The sequence below is a fragment of the Pristiophorus japonicus genome, chromosome 4 (assembly GCF_044704955.1).
Source record: "Pristiophorus japonicus isolate sPriJap1 chromosome 4, sPriJap1.hap1, whole genome shotgun sequence".
NCBI lineage: Eukaryota > Metazoa > Chordata > Chondrichthyes > Pristiophoridae > Pristiophorus > Pristiophorus japonicus.
Window position 1 is genome coordinate 104,369,977 of NC_091980.1, and position 17,063 is coordinate 104,387,039.

General features: G+C 47.3%; 1 protein-coding gene across 1 annotated transcript in view; it reads right to left on the reverse strand.

Moving 5' to 3' along the window:
* Positions 1-12,399: 12,399 nt before the first annotated feature.
* Positions 12,400-17,063, reverse strand: part of nop16 (NOP16 nucleolar protein homolog (yeast)) — a 31,061-nt gene continuing 26,397 nt past the window's right edge. The window contains exon 5 of the mRNA XM_070878475.1: positions 12,400-12,920. Within this exon, the coding sequence (XP_070734576.1) occupies positions 12,777-12,920 (144 nt within the window). The 3' untranslated portion in view covers positions 12,400-12,776. The remainder of the gene's footprint in view (positions 12,921-17,063) is intronic.

The following is a 17,063-nucleotide window of genomic DNA, read 5'->3' on the forward strand; positions in this document are numbered from 1 at the left end:
GAGAACTGACCAGTACAAAGGATCAATTGCAAGCAGTTTGTGCACAGCTGTGACAGAAAAAGCTTGAACTTGAAAAGCTGGAAGCGGAAGTTAAAGATCTTAAAGGTGAAATTAAAGAATGGAAAAAATCATTAGGTCAAGAGACAGTAATAGGAAAAGGAAAATGCATTGATCAATTCCCAGGGTACCCATGTTTGGATAAATTAAAAGCGCAAACCCGAAGACACGACCGAGGAATAGATACGAATTCTGAATCCTCCGACAATACAGTGTCGGAGGATGACGAATTAGGGGTGCGCTTTGCCCCGTTTATGAAAAGACGAGTTGTAGTCAAATCAGAAGAGACTGCGGATGAGGGCACAACCAAAAAAACAAAGAGAAGGGTGTATGCAGAATACTTAGTTCATGCTCCGGAAAGGGGGAGTAAAAACGTGGGACCAATTGGACCGCTTAAGAAATATATATCAACTTCATCTCTGGGACGGAGTGCAAATTTTGACCATAATGGTGCCCAAAACACAGGGAAGAAAATTGCACGACAAGGTAGATGAAGCTTTGGGGCAGAATGAGCAAGAATTAGACGCAGGATGGGAGGCGATTAAACACTGGCTGCAAGCCTTCAGTCCAGCTAAGACAGACTGGAGAAAAATTGCAGCCTGCCAACAGAAAGGAACAGAGGAGGTCCTGGAGTATGACGAGCGGTTTAGATGCACGTGGCTAGAACATTCGGGTATGAATTAAAAGGATGAGGAAATGGATGAACAAGTGTTTGGACCCCTGAAAGCAGCTTTCGTGGCAGGTCTAAAGCCAGAACTGTCCAAAATGCTTAAGGTAGTGTTACCAGACTGGGAAGGTAGAGGAACTACCTTTGCAGCATTGGTGGATCGATGTAACCAATTAGATCGGGATATGGGAGCTAAAGTCCGAGCTGTATAGGCTATGGGATGGAAATCCCAGGATTCCGATAAACAGTCATGAGGAAAATTACCCAGAAAATGTCATTATTGTGGGAAAGAAGGTCACTGGGCCAAGACGTGCAGGGCAAAACAGCAAGGTCGTGGCTGGGGAAGAGGACGCAGCCAGGGATACAATTCAGCCAACAAGCCAGGATTGTCACAAGATAACGACCTCATAGAAGCATTTAAGCGACTGACAATACAACAACAGAAAGAGTTACTTGGGATAGCAAAAAACGATTAGAGCCCACCCTGGCCCCCCTCCTCGCACTAATACAACAAAGGGGAGATGGGCTATATATAACTATGAGGGTGGGCGATAAGGATGTGGACTGTCTTTGAGACACAGGCGGAATTAACATGCTTACCCCTATAATATGGAGACTTTTTGCCGTTGGATGGTAGGGCAGGTACAGCCTATGGAGTTGGGGGCCATAAAATGGAAATTAAAAGGATAACACCGGTACTTATAGGGCTGGGTCCACATGAACTAACCACGCCGGTCTGGACAGGCCCAGTAGATCAACCCCTTTTGGGAATGGACGTTCTAATCCAAATAGATTCATCGTTGCATTTCGAGGATGGTCGGGTGACATGGTCAATTAGAACTTTGAAGAAAGAAGAATTGAAGGAACACCCGATATGGGCTAAAGATAAGAACGATTGTGGCCTAATCCAGATGGAGCCTGCGTCATTTACTGGGACCAAGCCTCCATGCACTAAACAGTATCCCATCAGTCCAACTGCCATCGCGGGAATCTTTCCGGTTATTCAGCAATTGGAGAAACAAGGGGTACTCATTAAAACTCATAGCTCCTCCAATAGCCCCGTGTGGCCAGTACAGAAATCTAATGAGACTTGGCGTTTGACTGTTGATTATAGGAAAGCTAACCAGTGTATTGATCAAAAAGCTCCATTGGTCGCAGATCCCGCCACCATTTTCAATGCCCTCAAACCGGAACATAAATATTTCTCGGTTATAGATATGGCCAACGGATTTTGGTCGGTGCCTCTGGCACCGGAGGTTTGACAGTGGTTTGCTTTCACTGGCCAAGGACAACAGTGTACTTGGACCCAGTTACCGCAGGGTTTCCACAACAGCCCTACGGTATTCCACATGGCTTTACAAAGCCATTTGCGAGAATTATCTCCCCTGTCATCCACAGTCATCCAGTATGTAGACGATAGCTTGCTAGCGTCAAACACGGAAGAACAGCATGAACAAGATTTACGAGCTTTGCTGGATCACCTTCGGCTGAAAGGACATAAAGCCAGCATCGACAAAGCACAAATATCCCAAGAAGAGGTTGTATACCTGGGACAAAAGATTTCACAAGGAAAGAGAGAACTGCAGCCATTCAGGCTGCTAAAAAACCCACCACTATTCAGGAACTAAGGTCTTTTTTGGGATTGTGTAACTTTAACAGAAATTGGATTGACTCCTTCACACAGCTTGCTCAGCCACTGAATGATATTTTAAAGGGGAAACGTGCCTCTAAAGAAGCCATCACCCTCACTAAAGTACAGCAAGAGGCCTTCCTGAGTTTGAAAAAGGCTTTGTGTTCGGCACTGGCTCTGGGAATCCCCGACAGTGGTAAGCCATTTACCCTGTTTGTCCATGAAAAAGAAGGATATATGACAGCAATACTGACACAAGAACATGGGGATCGGCAAAGACCTATTGGCTATTATTCAGCAAAACTGGATGTGGTAGCCCTCGGATGGGGAAGTTGCCTAAGGGCCATGGAAGCTACATGTCGAGCGGTAATGATCACTGCGGGTCAAGTCCTCGACCAAAAGCTGATTGTCAAGTGTCCCCACACCGTACATGCTTTGTTGTCTATGAATAGAATGTCTCAGGTGACGGCAGCAAGATGGACCCGCTGGACAGCAGTTTTGGAAGCTCCTAATCTCCATATCGTCCGGGCCAGCCCGGTTAATTCCGCAACTATGCTCCCGATGTCAGAATCGAGGGAGCAAGATGGGGGAGAATGTGAAGAGCATGACTGCGTGGAGATTTTAAAAGAAACAGAAGAAGCAGCCTTAGCAGCAGAGGAGCCTCTGCACAACCCAGACCTCATCCTGTTTACAGATGATTCCTCCTTTATTGACAATGGTACCAGAAAAGCAGGATGGGCAGTTACAACCTTATATGAGGTCGTGGCAAAAGGATGTTTACCCTCAGGAACGTCAGCACAACAGGCCGAGTTACAGGCCCTGTCAGAAGCATGTCGAATAGCAGAAGGACAGACAGCTAATGTCTACACAGATTCGCGTTATGCTTTTGGAGTCGCTCACGACTTTGGTATGTTATGACGGAAAAGAGGATTCCTCACTGCTGCTGGTACACCTATCCGAAATGGAAAAGAAGTCCGAGACTTACTGGAGGCCATACAATTACCTCAGGAAGTGTCCATCCTGAAGTGTAAGGCCCATACCAAGGAAAATACCACGGAATCACAGGGAAATGCCCTAGCTGACCAGGCAGCTAAAGATGCCGCTTCACAGGGCGTTCCTCCAGAAGAATCAACACAGATGTGCAGATTGAAAGCACTCAGGACTCTTACACGAGACCTTCAAACAATGCAAGGCGAGTGCTCCCGAGAGGAGAAATGGACATGGATTGAGGCAGGAATTAAGCTATGCGATGATGGTGTCTGGAGACAAAGAGTTACCGACAAGCCAGTCGCGCCACAAGCGCTTATGCCTTTTTTAGCCCAACAGATCCACTCGTGGGGACACTTGGCCTCACAACAGATGACGGCATGGTTCCAGAAAAGCTGGTGGGGTCGGGGATTTAAAAAACATGCCCAGCTGGTAACAGACCGCTGTGTGGTCTGCCAGAAAAATAATTCTGGACCCATCACGGTAATGCCCCAACTGAGGCCCCCTGTCCCTGTCGGACCATTCCAGCATCTGCAGGTTGATTATATATCTCTTCATTCATGCCAAGGATACACTAACATTCTTGTCATGGTCGACAGATTCTCTAGATGGGTAGAAGCTGTCCCAACTAAAAGAGCCACAGCTAATCACACTGCAAAGGTCTTGTGTAAGGATTACATTCCCCGATGGGGAGTCCCGAGTAGTATTGACTCAGATCAGGGAACACACTTCACAGGTGCTGTCTGTCAAGAAATCTGTAGGTTACTGAACATTACGTGGGATTTACACTGTCCTTATCATCCATAATCATCAGGACAAGTAGAGCGAATGAATCGAACTCTGAAACAACGGCTTGCCAAATATCACCAAGAAGGAACACCATGGCCCCAGGCACTACCAATAGTGCTATGTAGCATTAGGGCAAACCCGAACAGAACTACAGGTCTAAGCCCATTTGAAATTATAACAGGAAGACCCATGTCGCTGCCAGGAACTATCGATTTATGGAAAGCTGATGTTCACTTAATGAGTGACACTTTGTTATCATACTGTCAGAACTTAACCAATGCTATTAGTTCTGTTTCCAGACAGGTATTGGCAGCTTGGGGTAATCCACCCGAAGGAGGACACGACATCATCCCGGGAGTCTGGGTGTATGTGAAAAAGTTACATAAAGAACCTTTGGGTGCCAAGTGGGAGGGACCTTATCAAGTATTATTGACCACCCAGGCAGCTGTTAAAGTCCAAGGAAAGAAAGCCTGGATCCACGCTTCACACGTTAAATGAGCACCCGTAACTGAAGCTGAAATCTAATAAGGACAATTACTTTTCGCGAGAATGTATAAATTTACTGTAGTATTGATTGTAGGTATTCTAGGCATAGGCCTACTTCTTACTAGCCGACCCTCTGCACCAAAGGGAAATAGTAGGGTAGCTAGGGAATTACATGTAAATACCTTTTACTTTTATATTGTTTATGTTGATTAAATGTTGTTGCGACCAGGCGGCTGTAGCTGCTGTCCCGCAGGTGAGACACCTTGCAGGTCCCAGCAGACCGTCTGTACGTGGCACAGGGGTATGTTATGCTTAAGGAAAGGTGGTTTACTGATTGAATTAAGATATTGATTTGGATTAAATTGGAATAAGGTTAATTAACCTACTAAAACCAGACTTCCATTTTGGCCACGATGGAACTCGGGTTGGTGTAAATTTGTGTGGAAGCTACTAGTCCGGACATGTGGCGAAACACATCAACAAATTTTAGAAGGAAACTCTGTTAACATGTATGAAATTATTTTGTAGAATGTTTAACCAGTAATACCTGATGTTTTATGATTCAGTTTGTGAAAGAATCAAAGGGGGGATTGATAGAGAATTCAAACAGGCTGCATTTAGACAGGCTGTGAAAAAACACAGGCCACATTGCATTAAGTCATCAATCAACTTGACATTTTCGGACCTTGGGTAGTGAGCCAATTAAAGCGTTAAAAGACTTTCAATTGAGCAAATAAGGTCAAAGAAGGCGAGTTCTTTTCTGTAAATTGATCCAGGTATAAATACAGCCATTTTGACCATGTGGTTTCAGTAAGACAAAGAAACTGGCAATCAGCCAGCAGCTTGTTACTCTCTGCCAAGATTAAAAAGTTAAAACTACCATCGGAGTTCGTATTTCATTAAAATTAAGAGATCTAACACTTATGATTAGTATATTCTAGTTACTGGTGATGCTAAGGAAGCATGACTAATCAAATTTCAATTGGTAATTCATTTTATGTTCAAGGCACCTTAACCTTACTCTTGGGGGTGTCTCCAATTTATGTTGCCATAGCCTGCATATTTCCACAATAGCCTCAGTTAAGCATGAAACAGTGAACATTTCTAGATTAAGAACTATTACACAGTGCCTCGTTTAGAACTTGTTAATTTTGCTGTGACAGAATTGTTAAACGTGGATTCAAATATCCATCACTATCCGAACTGAAACATACAACTATATATATATGTAAAGGGAGTAAATTGGCCACAGCACGGATAGACTATTCATTGGTTTAAGTGGTTTCACTTGAATTTTGCATTATGTGCTATTGAATGAGTGTGGCATCAAACAGCCCTAGTAAAATTGAAGTCAATGGGAATAGGGAGGGAAAACTCTCCACTGGCTGGAGTCATACCTAGCACAAAGGAAGATGGTTGTGGTTGTTGAAAGGCCAATCATCTCAGCCCCAGGAGATCACTACAGGAGTTCCTCTGAGCAGTGACTCATTCATCTTCAGCTGCTTCATCATAAGGTCAGAAGTGGGGATGTTCACTGATGATTGCAGTGTTCAGTTCCATTCGCAACTCCTCAGATAATGAAGCTGTCCATGCCCGCATGCAACAAGACCTGAACGACATTCAGGCTTGGGCTGATAAGTGGCAAGTATTATTCATGCCACACAAGTGCCAAATAATGACTCTCCAACAAGAGTCTAACCATCACCCCTTGACATTCAATAGAATTGCCACTGCCAAACTCTCCACCATCAACATGCTGGGGGTCACCATTGACCAGAAACCTAACTGGACCAGCCACATACTGTAACCACAGGAGCAGGTTAGAGGCTGGGTAATCTGCAGCAAGTGTCTCAGCTCTTGACTCCCCAAAGCCTTCCCACCATCTATTCGACATAAGTCAGGAGTGTGATGGAATACTCTCCACTTGCCTTGATGAGTGCAGCTCCAACAACACTCAAAAATCTCAAAACTATCCAGGAAAAAGCAGCCTGCTTGAGTGACACTCCATCTACTACCTTAAATATTTACTCCCTCTACCACCGGGGCACTGTGGCTGCAGTGTGTACCATCTAGAAGATGCACTGCAGCAACTCGCCAAGGCTTCTTCGACAGCACCTCCCAAACCTACGCCCTCTACCACCTAGAAGGACAAGGGCAGAAGGCGCAAGGGGACACCATCACCTCCAGGTTCCTATCCAAGTCCACATCATCCTGACTTGGAAATATATCGCCATTCCTGCATTGTCGCTGGGTTAAAATCCTGCAACTTCCCTCTCCCCAACAGCACTCTGGGAGTACCTTCACTACAAGGACTGCAGCAGTTCAAGAAGGTGGCTTACCATCACTTTCTCGAGGGCATTTAGGAATGGGCAATAAATGCGGGACTTGCCAGCGACAACCCCATCCCTTGAACGAAAAGAAAGAAAATGATCGAATGCTTTACTCCCAAAAAAAGCTACACCATTTTCATGATTTTATTTGGCACCAATTTGTGCAAGTTGCGGACACTATACCACAAGTTGATGTTAACATAGAAAATAGGTGCAGGAGTAGGCCATTCGGCCCTTCGAGCCTGCACCGTCATTCAATAAGATCATGACTGAGCACCCCCCACCCCCCCCCTCCCCAGCCGCAAGGACCACATCCAACTCCCTCCCGAACACATCCAATGAACTGACATCAACAACTCTCCGTGGCAGGGAACCCCACAGGCCAACAACTCCCCGAGTGAAGAAGTCTCTCCCCATCCCAGCCCACCCCCCATCCCAAGACCATGCCCCCCCCACCGGTTCCAGACCTACCCAATACCGGGAACACTCCCCCTGCACCCAACCAGCCCCGTCCCATCAGAATCCTTCCCAAATGCCTAACACCCCCGGATGTCGAGCCCCCAGCCCCGGAGCCACATCCGCGCGATGCCAACCACACCACATCCACCAACCGCCATCTACACAGTCAACCCGTTTTTGAGCAGATTTTTTATAACTTTAAATGCGTAAAAAAAAATCTATTCAGCTACTCCACAAAAACTTAATGTATTAACAAGGCATTTAGTGACAACTATATTTTATTTTCTTAAATTATATTTCAGAAGCAGATTGGAAAACTGCAAATGTAATGCCCCTATTTAAAAAAGGAGGCAGACAAAAAGCAGGAAACTATAGACCAGTTAGCCTAACATCTGTGGTTGGGTAAATGTTGGAGTCCGTTATTAAAGAAGCAGTAGCAGGACATTTGGAAAAGCAAAATTTGGTCAGGCAAAGTCGGCATGGATTTTTGAAAGAGAATTCATATTTGACAAATTTGCTGAAATTCTTTGAGGATGTAACGACCAGGGTGGATAAAGGGGAACCAGTAGATGTGGTGTATTTGGACTTCCAGAAGGCATTTGACAAGGTTCCACAGGTTACTGCACAAATGTTCACGGGGTTGGGGGTAATATATTAGCATGGATAGAGGATTGGCTAACTAACAGAGAACAGAGAGTCGGGATAAATGGTTCATTCTCTGGTTGGCAACCAGTAACTAGTGGGGTGCCTTAGGGATCAGTGTTGGGACCCCAACTATTTACAATCTATATTAATGACTTGGAAGAAGGGACTGAGTAACGTAGCCAAGTTTTCTGACGATACAAAGATGGGAGGAAAAGCAATATGTAAGAAGGACACACAAAACCTGCAAAAGGACATAGACAGGCTAAGTGAGTGGGCAAAAATTTGGTAAATGGAGTATAATGTTGGAAAGCGTGAGGTCATGCACTTTGGCAGAAAAAAATCAAAGAGCAAGTTATTATTTAAATGGAGAAAGATTGCAAAATGCTGCAGTACAGCGGGCCCTGGGGGTACTTGTGCATGAAACACAAAAGGATAGTATGCAGGTACAGCAGGTGATCAGGAAGGCCAATGGTATCTTTGGCCTTTATTGCAAAAGGGATGGAGTATAAAAGCAGGGGTCTTGCTACAGCTATATAAGGTATTGATGAGGTCACATCTGGAATATTGCATGCAGTTCAGAGAAGGTTCACTAGGTTTATTCCGGGGATGAGGAGGTTGACTTATGAGGAAAGGTTGAGTAGGTTGGGCCTCTAGTCATTGGAATTTAGATGAGAGGTGATCTTATCAAAACGTATAAGATTATGAGGGGGCTTGGCAAGGTGATGCAGAGAGGATGTTTCCACTGATGGGGGAAGACTAGAACTAGAGGACATGATCTTAGAATAAGGGGCCGTCCATTTAAAACAGATGAGGAGAAATTTCTTCTGAGGGTTGTAAATCTGTGGAATTCGCTGCCTCAGAGAGCTGTGGAAGCTGTGACTTTGAATAAATTTAAGACAGAAATAGACAGTTTCTTAAACAATAGTGGTTGTGGGGAGCGGGAGGGGATGTGGAGCTGAGTCCATGATCAGATCAGCCACGATCTTATTGAATGGCGGAGCAGGCTCGAGGGGCCGTATGGCCTACTCCTGTTCCTATTCCTGTTTCTTACGTTATTATTTGGAAAATCTGGTACTTAAATTAATTTTATTAAGCTCCAAATTTTCCAAAATTATTCTAAAGACAGTGGGATGAGAATTTGAAATTGCATTATTCTAGTGGTTCTATTTAGCAATATTCAAATTACTGTTATTCATGTACACTTGTTCAAACATTGTAGATATTCAATGCTTATGCATAGATCAGAGATAGATTCATATAATTATGGATCTACCAGGGAAATTGAATATAATTATCAGTAATTTATTACTTTCAATTTCAAATAAAAATTGCTGCTAATTTTCCATTGCAGAAATTAACTACATTTACTTTACAAAAGAAACATTTTCAAATTAGTGAATCAAAATTAATTTCATACCATAATACTCAAACTTACTACAGCTTAGAATCTGAGATCGTACAGTTCTTCTGGGGGAGGTGGGGAAGCAAAAGAGAGGGATGAAAAAAACAGGAGAGACAGTTTCTTATTTATCATAGCTGACTATAGTATCCAAAATTCAAGGGGGAATGCAGTGGAATTGTTTAAGGCCACTGTTTGAGAGAATCAATGAAGAGAGTGTTGACAAGTTTGTTGCTGGAGGAAAACTGTAAATAAGAGGGGTAAATGATTAAGCCTGATATTAAATAAAGCGAAAATGCTGGAAATTCCTCTCTTCAGATTTCCAGCATCTGCAGTAGTTTGCTTTTTTAAGCTTGATATTAATGTGGTTTGAGCTTTTGCTAAATTTCAAAAATCTGGCTTATAAAGTGGTAATAAAAGTCAAGAGAGAGGCAACAGCAAACAATGGAATAGGTTATTGGTTTGATGAAACATTCTGGTGCCATAATTTATCAGAAGTTGACATAAATTGCTTACTATTATAGCAGATTATATCCTGGAGAAAGATTTATTTTTAAAGCAATTAAGGTAATGAAGTATTTCATTTTGGAAGTGCTGCAAATTGAGGAAATAGTGTGCATCAAAAAGTATTTGCTTGTGAAACAATTATTTGTAATTAATAATTATTAAAATAGAAGTCGGGTTTCGTATTAATTTTTTGAGTTGTGTATATAAATGGAATGTATTATGTAGCTGGATCAAAATAAAAATAACTACCAATTCTATTTAAATACAATTGGATATTCTCAATTTCAACACGCTTCCAAAAGACACTGCACTTCAGGCTTTCTAAATTGTGCTTATTCTTTTTCTATATAATATTTCATAGTATTTACAGCACAAACAGGCCATTTGGTCCCAACAGGTCCATGCCAGTGTTTATGCTCCACACGAGCCTCCTCCATGTAACCCCAACATATCCTTCAATTCCTTTCTTCCTCGTGTGTTTATCTATCTTCCCTTTAAATGTATCTATGCTAGTCGTCGCAACTACTTCTTATGGTGGAGAGTTCTATATTCTGAGGGGTAAAGACGTTTCTCCTGAATTCCTTATTGGATTTTAGTGACTATCTTCTATTTATGGTCCCTAGTTCTGGACTCTCCCACAAGTGGAAACATCTTCTCTATGTCTACCCTATCAAACCCTTTCATAATCTTAGAGCTTGATCAGGTCACCCATCAGCCTTTTCTAGAGAAAAGAATCCCAGCCTGTTCAATCTTTCCTGATGGCAATAAACTGATCCTGATATAAGAACATAAGAAATAGGAGCAGGAGTAGGCCACCTGGCCCCTCGAGCCTGCTCCGCCATTTCATAAGATCATGGCTGACCTGATCATGGACTCAGCTCCACTTCCCTGCCCGCTCCCCAAAACCCTTTATTTCCATCGCTCAAAAATCTTATCTATATCCACCTTAAATATATTCAATGACCCAGCTTTCACGGCTCTCTGGGACAGAGAATTCCATAAATTTACAACCCTTAGAGAAGAAATTCCTCCTCATTTCAGTTTTAAATGGGCAGCCCCTTATTCAGAGACTATGTCCCTTAGTTTTAGTTTCCCCTCTGAGTGGAAATATCCTCTCTGCATCACCTTGTCAAGCCCTCTCATAATCTTATATGTTTCGATAAGATCACACCTCATTCTTCTGAACTCCAATGAGTATAGGCCCAAACTACTCAACCAATCTTCACAAGACAACCCCTTCATCTCAGGAATCAACCTAGTGAACCTTCCTTAAATATGGAGACCAAAACTGTACGCAGTACTCTAGGTGTGGCCTCGCCAATACCCTGTACAGCTGTAGCAGGACTTTGCTGCTTTTGTACTCTATCCCCCTTGCAATAAAGGCCAACATTCCATTTGCCTTCCTGATTACTTGCTGTACCTACATGTTAACTTTTGTGTTTCTTGCACAAGGACCCCAAGGTCCCTCTTTACTGCAGCACTTTGCAATTTTTCTCCATTTAAATTATAATTTGCTTTTCTACTTTTTCTGCCAAAGTGGATAACCTCACATTTTCCCACATTATACTCCATCTGTGAAATGTTTGCCCACTCACTTAGCCTGACTATATCCCTTTGCAGATTTGTGTCCTCACAATTTGCTTTCCCACCCATCTTTGTATCATCAGCAAACTTGGCTACATTACACTCAGCCCCTTCATCCAAGTCATTAATATTGATTGTAAATAATTCAGGACCCAGCACCAATCCCTGTGTAACCCCACTAGTCACTATTTGCCAACTGGAAAATTACCCATTTATCCTGACTCTCTGTTTTCTGTTCGTTAGCCAATCCTCTATCCAAGCTAATATATTACCCCCAACCCTGTGAACTTTTGTGCAGTAACCTTTTATGTGGCACCTTATTGAATGCCTTCTGGAAATCCAAATACACCACATCCACTGGTTACCCCTTATTCACCCTGCTCGTTACATCCTCAAAGAACTCCAGCAAATTTATCAAACATAATTTCCCTTTCATAAAATCATGCTGACTCTGCTTGATTGAATTATGCTTTTCCAAATGTTCCACTACTGCTTCCTTAATAATGGACTCCAGCATTTTTCCAATGACAGATGTTAGGCTAACTGGTCTACAGTTTCCTGCTTTTTGTCTGCCTCCTTTTTTAAATAGGGGCATTACATTTGCGGTTTTCCAATCCGCTGGGACTGCCCCAGAATCCAGGGAATTTTGGTAGATTACAACCAACAGGATTTATGATATGGATTTAAGCAGGTATGTTACTTTTGTTTTGCAAAATCATCCCTTCGAGACATGAAATTGACTTAATAGCCACCAAAAATGATGGGTGTGGTTGTTTTATCAATATTAATCACCAGGTCAGGTATAGCACAGGCCACACATGGAGTTAAAACTGTCTGCTAATCAAATGTACCCAAGTAATGCTATAAAATGTATATTTTATTATAGTTTCAGATATTACAGGCAAACAACTATCAAAATGCATTTAGAAATCTCAAAGAATCATTATCAAACTGCTATAGTTACTTTTGAAAACAGCATTCAAGCTTCAGCAAAAGCAAAGCTTAATTCCACAATTTCAACAATAACTAGCAGGCCATACCACTCACTTCGAGAGTAGAAATTCACAAATAGCTGTTTAGCTGTTGTCCCTCAAAACTTACAAGATTGGCCATTAGGGCAACATACATAATAATCCCTTTGCAAAATGGAATGGTACGCAAGGACTGAACTACAGAAGTTCTGAAGGCAGACAGTGTAGTTGTTGAATACTGCAGCCAGTTTTTAAAAATCCAGTCTCAAGATACATCCATCTTCCTTTCCTGCAAAGAAGCAACCAAAACATTGTATTCACTTGGATAAAAACGCTGGTATGATTCAATTTTTTTCTTGATCTGATGTGGTGTGTCCTGGTAATAGTTCAACTCATCTCTTGCCATTGCCTAAATGGAAAAATGTAAAACACATGTTCAATGGCTCTGCATTTTCGAATAACTTATTAAATTGTGATTGCAAATCAGTGCATAAATAGTATGGCATTGTACTGACAAAAAGATCAAGAAAGTTCAAGCATTCAGTCCCTGATCTGCCCTGAGTAAAGTGATCTGAGATACAGCTTCAGTAAGGTGCAATAGCTGCTGAGTACAGGAAATTGACCACGGTTCATACTCCCGATTCCTACCAAAAATGTATCTATGAGGACAGGATTAGATTTAACAGTAATGATCCTTGCCCTCCCCCCAGTGGGATGAATTGCCCATTGACTAAAGAGCATTTAGGGATGAGAAAATTAGGTTAATCAAACTCAATTAATTCCCCTAGCCTTCCAACCAACCGAATTTAGATGTCCCCAATGTGTTTCTTTACTACCCTGCCTGACACATTACTTCAAAGCTTTTCCCCTCCAATGCACATTTTAACATTCTCTTTTTATCATTTCCCCATCTTCTGCTTTAAAAGGACAGTTTTCTGGGCACCTCCACAGGGTTTCTCTCAAAGCAGGGACATGGGAGCGTAACTTCAAACTGAACCAAGGGCCACTGCAGGCTGGTTTGAAGTCACACCTCACCACTGTTTGCAATGAAAATGTTCAGCTTGCTTCCCATCAATATTACCAGAGTAGCCTAGCAGGGAAGGAAACCGTACTTATGGCTGCAGGAAAATTACATTCAATGACATTTCAAGGCAAGTTTATAATTTTCTTCTATTAATAAAGGGGATTACTTTGAATAATGACTACTCCCCCTAGATATTCCTGCTCTTAAGTAAAACCCAAATGAGGGAGAAGAGGGAAATATGAGTAAGTGCAAATACTATACATCAGTTAGGATTACAAGGCATGTAAATTTCACCACATAGTATAATTTACATAACAGCAAAATTAAAGTACAATTGTGCTAAATGAGCTTTAAGGATGTATTAATTTTGCACATTTTTATCTCCAGGAAAATAAAATTATACATTACTTATTATGTGGTATTAGTGCTTAAATAGGTTTGGTTAATGAGCTTTAGAATGATTAATACATTCTCTGTTTGACTACATTTTCTGCCCAATATATTTCCAACTTTCAACTGTGAGTGACTATTACAAGAAAAACACTGGGGCCACAATCTTCCCAGCCCTGCAGGTTTGGAGGCGGGTCTACTGCCAAAATGGCTTTGATTGACAGCGGATCGGGATCCCGCTTTAAACCCGCCTCCATGAGAGTTCCTCAGCTGTCAGGTCTGTGTGCTGATCGCAAACCCGACGGCAGGCAGCGGGCCAGCTCATTAACGTACTCAACAGGTAGTTTAGTGGTACTTACGAGGATTTAGGAGATACAGTGTGATGTCCGAAATCCGGATACCTCAGGACTGAGGCCGTTCCGAATTCTGGGTATTTCCGGATTTTGGAATGTCTTTGCTGGGCCGAGGTAGGTGGGGTCGGGGAGGGAGGCGAAGTTGGGCCGCCGAGATAAGGGGGCAAGATCGAGCTGCCGAGAGCCGGGGCGAAGTCAGGCTGCGGAGGATTGGGTGAGGTTGGGCCGCCGGGGGTAAGGGGGTAAGGCCGTTGGGAGTAAGGGGGCGGGCAGCCGAGGTCCGGGCGCCGAGGTAAGGGGGCGAGGTCGGGGCGCCGAGGTAAGGGGGCGAGGTCGGGGCGCCGAGGTAAGGGGTCGAGGTCGGGGCGCCGAGGTAAGGGGGCGAGGTCGAGGCACCGAGGTAAGGGGACGAGGTCGGGGCACCGAGGTAAGGGGGCGAGGTCGGGACGTCGAGGTAAGGGGGCGAGGTCGGGACGCCGGGGTAAGGGGGCGAGGTCGGGACGTCGAGGTAAGGGGGCGAGGTCGGGACGCCGGGGTAAGGGGGCGAGGTCGGGACGTCGAGGTAAGGGGGCGAGGTCGGGACGCCGGGGTAAGGGGGCGAGGTCGGGACGTCGAGGTAAGGGGGCGAGGTCGGGGCACCGAGGTAAGGGGGCGAGGTCGGGGCACCGAGGTAAGGGGGCGAGGTCGGGGCACCGAGGTAAGGGGGCGAGGTCGGGACGTCGAGGTAAGGGGGCGAGGTCGGGACGTCGAGGTAAGGAGGCGAGGTCGAGGCACCGAGGTAAGGGGACGAGGTCGGGGCGCCGAGGTAAGGGGGCGAGGTCGGGACGTCGAGGTAAGGGGGCGAGGTCGGGGCACCGAGGTAAGGGGGCGAGGTCGGGGCGCCGAGGTAAGGGGGCGAGGTCGGGACGCCGAGGTAAGGGGGCGAGGTCGGGGCGCCGAGGTAAGGGGGCGAGGTCGGGGCGCCGAGGTAAGGGGGCGAGGTCGGGACGCCGAGGTAAGGGGGCGAGGTCGGGGCGCCGAGGTAAGGGGGCGAGGTCGGGGCGCCGAGGTAAGGGGGCGAGGTCGGGGCGCCGAGGTAAGGGGGCGAGGTCGGGGCGCCGAGGTAAGGGGGCGAGGTCGGGGCGCCGAGGTAAGGGGGCGAGGTGGGGGCGCCGAGGTAAGGGGGCGAGGTCGGGGCGCCGAGGTAAGGGGGCGAGGTCGGGGCGCCGAGGTAAGGGGGCGAGGTCGGGGCGCCGAGGTAAGGGGGCGAGGTCGGGACGTCGAGGTAAGGGGGCGAGGTCGGGACGCCGGGGTAAGGGGGCGAGGTCGGGACGCCGGGGTAAGGGGGCGAGGTCGGGACGTCGGGTTAAGGGGGCGAGGTCGGGACGTCGAGGTAAGGGGGCGAGGTCGGGACGTCGAGGTAAGGGGGCGAGGTCGGGGCGCCGAGGTAAGGGGGCGAGGTCGGGGCACCGAGGTAAGGGGGCGAGGTCGGGACGTCGAGGTAAGGGGGCGAGGTCGGGACGTCGAGGTAAGGGGGCGAGGTCGGGACGTCGAGGTAAGGGGGCGAGGTCGGGACGTCGAGGTAAGGGGGCGAGGTCGGGACGTCGAGGTAAGGGGGCGAGGTCGGGACGTCGAGGTAAGGGGGCGAGGTCGGGACGTCGAGGTAAGGGGGCGAGGTCGAGGCACCGAGGTAAGGGGACGAGGTCGGGGCACCGAGGTAAGGGGGCGAGGTCGGGACGTCGAGGTAAGGGGGCGAGGTCGGGACGCCGGGGTAAGGGGGCGAGGTCGGGACGTCGAGGTAAGGGGGCGAGGTCGGGACGCCGGGGTAAGGGGGCGAGGTCGGGACGTCGAGGTAAGGGGGCGAGGTCGGGACGCCGGGGTAAGGGGGCGAGGTCGGGACGTCGAGGTAAGGGGGCGAGGTCGGGGCACCGAGGTAAGGGGGCGAGGTCGGGGCACCGAGGTAAGGGGGCGAGGTCGGGACGTCGAGGTAAGGGGGCGAGGTCGGGACGTCGAGGTAAGGGGGCGAGGTCGAGGCACCGAGGTAAGGGGACGAGGTCGGGGCGCCGAGGTAAGGGGGCGAGGTCGGGACGTCGAGGTAAGGGGGCGAGGTCGGGGCACCGAGGTAAGGGGGCGAGGTCGGGGCGCCGAGGTAAGGGGGCGAGGTCGGGACGCCGAGGTAAGGGGGCGAGGTCGGGGCACCGAGGTAAGGGGGCGAGGTCGGGGCACCGAGGTAAGGGGGCGAGGTCGGGGCGCCGAGGTAAGGGGGCGAGGTCGGGGCGCCGAGGTAAGGGGGCGAGGTCGAGGCACCGAGGTAAGGGGGCGAGGTCGGGACGTCGAGGTAAGGGGGCGAGGTCGGGGCGTCGAGGTAAGGGGGCGAGGTCGGGGCGCCGAGGTAAGGGGGCGAGGTCGGGACGTCGAGGTAAGGGGGCGAGGTCGGGGCGCCGAGGTAAGGGGGCGCCGAGGTAAGGGGGCGAGGTCGGGGCGCCGAGGTAAGGGGGCGAGGTCGGGGCGCCGAGGTAAGGGGGCGAGGTCGGGGCACCGAGGTAAGGGGGCGAGGTCGGGGCACCGAGGTAAGGGGGCGAGGTCGGGACGTCGAGGTAAGGGGGCGAGGTCGGGACGCCGGGGTAAGGGGGCGAGGTCGGGACGTCGAGGTAAGGGGGCGAGGTCGGGACGCCGGGGTAAGGGGGCGAGGTCGGGACGTCGGGTTAAGGGAGCGAGGTCGGGACGTCGAGGTAAGGGGGCGAGGTCGGGACGTCGAGTTAAGGGGGCGAGGTCGGGGCACCGAGGTAAGGGGGCGAGGTCGGGG